At 38.6% G+C, this 7,714-nt stretch overlaps 1 protein-coding gene across 1 annotated transcript; it reads left to right on the forward strand.

Moving 5' to 3' along the window:
* The first annotated feature begins 3,024 nt into the window (after window positions 1-3,024).
* Window positions 3,025-5,182, forward strand: LOC311088940 (zinc finger BED domain-containing protein 4-like). Its single transcript, XM_084123335.1, has 3 exons — window positions 3,025-3,480; window positions 3,772-4,088; window positions 4,312-5,182. Exons 1-3 carry the CDS (start codon window positions 3,065-3,067, stop codon window positions 4,677-4,679), a joined length of 1,101 nt encoding a protein of 366 aa, XP_083979461.1. The 5' UTR covers window positions 3,025-3,064; the 3' UTR covers window positions 4,680-5,182.
* Window positions 5,183-7,714: the final 2,532 nt, after the last annotated feature.

Here is a 7,714-nt window from a genome sequence, read left to right on the forward strand (position 1 = left end):
TCTCGCTCATAGCAGACTAACGGTTTGAGGGGAGTGGTTAAGCGTTTCCCAAACCAAGCCGTCAAACATACGTCATCAGGGAAGGTCCTCCAATGCAGAGGGGAGGGGCATTTTCAGATTTTGATTAAAGATTACAAAGCCAAAAAAATTTTTTGTGTGGATTGACTTGCATGGATGAATTGTTCACCACAAAACTAACAATTTAGGCAAACAAAGTAAATATGGTCAATTTTGAATTCATGTGGACTTTAAGTTTTGTTCAGTAGAAAACCTTTCTTTAAAGTGAATTTCGTTTTCTATAAATTGTATCTTAATTTTAACCAATTTTTCATCAACCAATTGCCTGTAAGTTGCCTATAACTCTTATAAGTAAGAGAAGCAAATATAACAGACACTAATCATGGAGGCGCCCGCGCGGTCACTTGCGTTGCACGTCAGCTGGAGCGCATCTCATCCTAACTTAACGAAACTCAGCGTATGCCTCACACAGACATGATAAATACATCAAATACACAAAGCTTGAAATGCCTTCAAACGAAATAATTCAAAACGAAAAGAAAAGGCTACTCTCTGATAATCAGATTATGTCTTTATGTGCATTTATCTCTAGGTGCGTTCACTACAAATATGGCGATCGTCAAGAAAACACTAGTTTATTGATAAAAATCAATGCACGCATCACCGGATTTAAATACACATCTTGCTTGTTGCACGCACACATATTATGTCGACAAAACGATATTATGATATAACGAAATATTATGTTGAAATAACATTATTATTAATAATACATCTTTTAGAATATTTGATTAAATGCTGATTGTTGCGCTTGTTCAATTTAATAAAATTAAAACTTTAATTGTGATAATTCAAATAGGCCTAATTGAAAATTAAATATTTAGTGGCCAAGTTTTGCTAATTTATTATATAGGCTATTATATGCCTATTGCCTATATTAAGTAGGTCATATTAAGACAAGGCATATATTAAGTTATTTTAGCTGTTATGAGAAAAAAAAAATCTAACGAAATCTAAATTCATAAATCAAATAAATCAAAAAAAAAAAATTCTAACGCCAATTCAACATGCCAGAATAAAACCTGATTTTTGAACAATGCGTAACGCCACTCGGCCTGGTGTGCCAAAACACTACATTTTAAACTTCAATGTTTAATTCAAAACAATCTCAAAACGCGTTGTGACATTTTTTTAAAGCAGTAGCCAAGCCAATATAGATTAAGGGCATTGAAACCAGGATCTTAACTAAAACGCGTTCCGCGTAATCTCTCAAAATTTATGCCACACTACTCCATGTATTTTTTTTTTTTAAGGACTGCTTTTGAAATCACTATAAATTACTATGCAATTGTATCGCTCACGAGAGCTCTTCATTTATCTAATTCCTCAATAGAATAGTAAAAATATTCAGCGTCATTGCTCCTAATATCGTTTCTATTTTTAACTTTTGATTCTATTTTTTCAGTTCTAAAATTGATTCTATCTTTAGTTCTATTCTGTCGTAGTCTTATAGGCCTATTTATATATATGAAAAATATGCCTATTAGGCTTAGGGTTTTATATTTAACCCACTTACATTTTAAAATACGGCAATTGCTGCTGATTTGCACAATGTCCCTTTGCGCCACCTGGCGGTCATTTCGGGAACGACTTTGAAATGCGGCTGGTTTATTTTCGCCGCGGTGATTTCGCCGCGGCGGCTGGCGCGGCGGTAATAGGCATTCTGGTTGGGCACCATCTGTATATTCACTATGTGCTGATTTCCAGCAAAAGACAGAAATCTGATCCAGTTGTACTTACATGAATGGGGTCTTTTATCACTGGGACCGCTCCACGTTTTAATAGCAAACGATGTGCAAATCCAGCGTCGACCTGGGCATTGTTAATAAAACATTCGTCACTGAAATGACCACACACAACCGCACTTGCTACACTCCGTTGCTGCCCCGGAAAAACAAACTGCATCCACTGTTCCTGTAACGCTGGGTTCTTTGGGAAGCTGAACACGGTAAGCTTGCTCATATAAGGAGTTCCAATCTCGTCTACGTAATTAGATCCACGATCGAAAAAAAAACAGCCGAAACTTGTACCAACCCGGAAGTAAGATTTTCGGCACAGAAATTCTCCGTTATTCGTCCAAAATATTTTTTTTAAACTTTGGCCATGTTTAGCATGAGAATCCATCTCTTTAACACTGTAAACAACTCTGAATACATGAAACACCATTGTACCCCCCCCTTTAAAATACAGGGTGCATAAGTCTGGACACCCCTATGTTAAATTCCCATAGAGGCAGGCAGATTTTTATTTTTAAAGGCCAGTTACTTCATGGATCCAGGATACTATGCATCCTGATAAAGTTCCCTTGGCCTTTGGAATTAAAATAGCCCCACATCATCACATAGCCTTCACCATACCTAGAGATTGGCATGGAGTACTTTCCATAAGATCATCTCTCAATGCAAATCAAACCAGCTATTAGGCTAACTGAAATAAAACCATGCCAATCTCTAGGTATTGAATTGGACACAGTGTTGAATTGTGACCCAGTTTTGTGACCCAGAGTCTACAACCCTTTAGTGTGGTGGACCAGCCATCATTTCAAGCTTTCTTGCATGAACTTCAGCCTAATGCCTCTCTCATGTCAAGGACCACTCTGCGACGTAAGATGGATGAGGCAGTACTTGAAATGAAGAAAAATATAAAAAAAGCAATGTCAGGGATCGATTTCATAGCAACGACAACAGATTGTTGGAGTTCAAGGAGAAGAGGTTTCATCGGTGTCACTGGCCACTGGGTTGATCCTAACAGTCTGGAGAGGTGCTCAGTAGCACTAGCATGCAGGCAGCTCAAAGGTTCGCACACTTTTGATGTTTTGGCTTGCACACTAAATGACATACATTCTGAATTCGGCATACAGAATAAGGTTGTTCGAACTACGGACAATGGGTCAAATTTTTTAAAGGCATTTTGTATATATGGACAGCAAGATGAGAACAATAACTCTGCTTCAGGTGAGGCTGAAGATGATGAGATCAATGACGAGATGTGTGGTGATGATGAGGACGTGGATGTGGATGGTGTTGAGGTGGACTTTGTAGAGGTCACAGCTGTTTTAGATGAAGATGATGGCTTACAATTCCAACTTCCGAAACATCATCGATGTGCCTGCCATTTATTAAACTTGGTTTCCACAGTGGATGCAGCAAAAGCCTGTTCAAATGAAGCCTACAAGAAGCTGTCCCGATCAGCATTCGCTAAGTGTCATGCACTATGGAATAAGTGTGGCAGATCTGCTGCTGCTGCAGAGATTATAGAAGACACTTGCAAAATTCAGCTGATCCGCCCCAACGCAACAAGGTGGAATTCCTTATTTCTCGCCATTGAGAGAATTCTTAGAATAATTAAAGATCAGGGAGAGGGGGCTATCAGAACCGTCTGCACTTCATTCAAGTTGCCAATGTAAGTGCTGTTGTTTTTTTTTCTTGTTTTTTTTCTTCCATTTCTTTAAATTCATGTTCCAGTAATGATAATGGTAAAACTGCTTCTTTTTTTTTAAACGCATTACTTTGAATAGTTGTTTGACTACTCCATGCTCAGTAAGGATTGGATAGGAGTAGATACTGGGAGAAGTACAATCATTTATGACTCTTGAGGGCCTAGTAATTCCACTGTTTGTAAAATGACACACACACACACTTAAAATTGTAATGACATGAAATTATTAATTGTTGTTGTTTCAATGTGTGATAGGCTGAGTCCAGTTGAAATTGCCTTTCTGGAGGAGTATGCCAGGACCATGAGCCCCGTTGCCAAAGCCCTCAACATTCTTCAGGCTGAAATCGATGTTCAGATGGGATGGCTTCTGCCTACTCTGACCCTCCTCATCTCGAATCTTGACCGAATTGGCATTACCTCCAGGTACTACAAACCTCTGGTTGGTGCCCTACAAGAAGGCCTGCAGCGGCGCTTTGGAAACATGCTGGTAGAGCCAGAGTTTATTGCGGCTGCAATACTTGTCCCGAAATTTAAAACATCCTGGACATCAGATGAAAACATTGTCAAACTAGGTAAGATTATTTTATTTTTATTTTTAAAAGTGTCATTATTTAAAGATTCAGAGAAACTGAGCCAAATGTTTTTTTTTTTAAGATATCCAACTAAACTTTTATCTTGACATTCTCAATTTGTTTAGGTTTGTTTAAATACTGTTCTTTTGATATTTTAATCTGGAGAAATGTGTGATTATAGTAAAGTTTTGATTCTTAGCATCTATGCAAATGTCCATTTCAGGCCTGGACTACATCAAGGACCATCTGGAGGAAGAGACTTTGAATCAGCCGCCAGCTGATGGTTCCAGTGGCTCTGAGGAAGAGGACTTCTTTGCGAGCATGAAGCCTACTCATGGTCAGGAAGGTATCAAGCAGTTAGATGGCTACCTTGCCTGCAAAGCTGATGACAAAGACATTCTCAAGTCCTTCCCATCAGTCTGTAAGTTGTCTTTGAAGCTCAATACTGCTTTACCCGCCTCTGCAGCTTGTGAACGTCTTTTCAGCACAGCAGGGCTTATTTTCAGTCCCAGGAGGGCAAGAATGGACTCACACAACTTTGAGAATCAGCTCCTTCTCAAGCTGAATAAAAGATATTGCCACTTTAGTTAGATCATCAGTGCCATACTGTACTAGCATGCTCACCAAAAGTACACTTAATGGAATGCTGATTAATAATGTTTACTGCCACAACTATTGTTCATTGCCATTTGAGGCTTGTTATTTTAGAATGTCACTTGTGATGACAGGTTATGTAATTTGTTTTGAGATTTTCACACTATGCTTAGGTCACCTTAGTTGATATATTTTATTCATTTATTTAATTAAATTTTTTTACCAAGTATCACCAGGTTTCATGTGAAGCAGTATAGAGTTAATACACAAATACTGACAATTACATGTAAAAGCATTACTAAATATTGTTCCTGACTGTGTGGGGAAATTCATAACTGAAATAGTATTATATACACCTACTGTATGCAGTTGTGACTGGCAAGTGCGTTTCTTCTGATCACAAACACTAGTTCCTATTACAGTGAATCTGATATGGCCAGTTTATATTTATACACAGAGACATTCAGATATGATATAGTAAAGGAAAACTCATGTGAACCTGTGTTTTGCAAGTTTAAGTTTAAATAAAAACTTGGATAACTGTTACAAATAAATGTTAAACTGAAACTACCTGCTCTCAAGTCCTGTTATTTCATTTAGTTCTAAAGGAATTTTTTGTGCTTATGAATTTTTTTTATAGACATCAGTGTCTGACTAATTAATGTCATTTTATTAATAGATTGGTGTGCCAAGAGTGACATTAGAGTCTTTATGTAGACTGAGTTAAGCAAGAGTCTTGTGACAAAAATGATAGGACATTATAGCCATAAAAAAAAGCATTGTACTTGGATACTTAAGTACATTTGAAGGCAAATACTTTTGTACTTATACTCAAGTAAATGTTTAAAGGCAGCACTTCTACTTTTACTTGAGTAATATTTTACCTTGGGTATCTATACTTTATAAGTACATGGTATGTGTACTTCGTCCACCACTGATGGGCAGTACATGTTCACACTCTGGTTCTTGGTCCAATTCTCCTTCTGTTGCCCTTAATTGGAACTCATCCTCCTCAGCTCTTGGTCGGCTTTTTCTCTCTGCGCGTTTCTGTATCGGCAATGTCGTCCAGCCTCTCCAGTCATCCTCGTCCTCGGAATCCTCTTCCATCTCAGCATCCACTTGATGTGTGTCCTTTTTCCCCTTTGCCACTGTCACTTTCCCCCTTGATTGAGTTATATTCCTGTCCTGCTGGACATCGTCAACAGGTAGGAAGTCGCAAGGCAGCAAAAAGTTTCGGTGTAGGACCCTCGCTTCCCCTGGGCCACGTTCTGGCTTAACCACATAGACTGGGCCATCTGCATACTTCCTTTCCATCACAACATGCACTCGATCCTCCCAGTACGACCGGAGTTTCCCCGGACCACCTCTTTCTCCCCGATTTCTCACCAAAACTCTGTTTCCTGGCTGGAGATCTGCTCCATATATCTTCTTGTCGTAGCCTTGTTTTGCTCTCCTCTGCTCTTTCTGAACTGTCCTTGATGCCAATTCATATGCCTCTTTCATGCGATTTCTCCACTTGGCAGCATAATCACTCCACTCTCCCTTGGCTTCAGGCCAAACATTACATCGATGGGCAGCCTCGGGTGTCTGCCATACAGAAGGTAGTATGGGGCATAACCTGTCACTTCACTTCGCGTACAGTTATACGCATGGACAACCTTGTTTAGAGAGCTCTTCCAATTGGCCTTGGCTTGACTCGGCAGAGATCTCAGCATTGACAGCAACGTTCTATTAAATCTTTCCACCTGTCCGTTTCCAGCCGGGTGGTATGGAGTCGTGCGGGAGTGTTGGATATCACAGATTTCCTCCATGTGCTCAAACAACTTGTTTTCAAATTCCCTCCCTTGATCGTGGTGGAGTTTAGTAGGGAATCCATATCTGAGAATAAAGTCGCCATAGATCTTTTCTGCTGCTGTCTTTGCAGACTTATTTTTACAAGCATACGCTTGGGTGAAGTGTGTAAAATGGTCCATTATCACTAGGATGTATTCGTAGCCACCCTTGAAGCCCTCCAGATGCAGGAAATCCACTGATACCAGTTCGAAAGGGTACGTTGTTACTAGGGCTGGGTAAAAAATATCGATTTCTCGATTTTAATCGATTCTCATTTTTACGAAACGATATCGATTCTTAAATCCCAAGAATCGATTAGTCATCCTGTTTTCAGTTGATGAATTAATGGAACATTGATGCGCGCATCCCATCCAATAAATCGCAATAATCTTTGTGCTTTGTTATTATTGATATGAAACAAAGTCTCAGATTTCAAATTACGTCCATTTTCTTACGAAATTCAAAAACATAATTACCGTTTTGGCGCTGTGGCGTGAGATCGCTCTGGCTCAGCTCTAGAGAAGCAGCAACGCGGAGCGCACATGATCTTCTCTTCCGCATTAATAACACCAGTTACTGCGCGAAATAAACACGAATGAGCATCTGAAAGTGTGTTAAAAGATAGAGTACAACTTATCGAAGTCCGTATCATGTGACATGGAATCGCTCATTCAGTGTTTCAACCGTGGAAAGACGTAAGTAAACAATGTCATGTAACGTCACATTTACCTCAGAAAAACCATATCCAGTGACCATAAACTCGTTAGTCAGCTAGAAAAATTAACTCTAGAGAGGAGCATTTTGCTAAATATATGTACCATATTACATAATCATTATAATTTGTATTGTTCTTCAATATTTAATGCATGTTTGAATAAATCTGGAAAGTTTTTGACAGCCACCATTTAAATTTTTATATTTCCATATAACTTTATTATTATAAAAATAAATAAAAGTGTATTTTAAGTGTTTGTATACAAATCAGTTAATTTTTACCTTCAATATTATAGTAGGCTAATGAAGCCTATAGGCTACAACTGACTCCCATAGTTTACAATAATTTTTTTCCCTTTTATTTTCCAGTTTTCCTTGAGAAAATTTACAATGTATTGTACCTGATATCCAAAATAATCGATATTGAATCGAATCGAATCGTAATCGAAATCGAATCGAATCGCAAGCTTGTGAATCGAAATCGA

Source organism: Abramis brama (genome assembly GCF_963993115.1).
Source record: "Abramis brama genome assembly, chromosome: 8".
Taxonomy (NCBI): Eukaryota; Metazoa; Chordata; class Actinopteri; order Cypriniformes; family Leuciscidae; genus Abramis; species Abramis brama.

Coding starts and splice junctions, on each gene's coding strand:
- LOC311088940 (XM_084123335.1), top strand. CDS start 3,065: ATGTGTGGTGATGATGAGGACGTGGATGTGGATGGTGTTGAGGTGGAC. Junction 3,481..3,771: donor ACTTCATTCAAGTTGCCAAT/GTAAGTGCTGTT, acceptor AATGTGTGATAG/GCTGAGTCCAGTTGAAATTG. Junction 4,089..4,311: donor TGAAAACATTGTCAAACTAG/GTAAGATTATTT, acceptor TGTCCATTTCAG/GCCTGGACTACATCAAGGAC.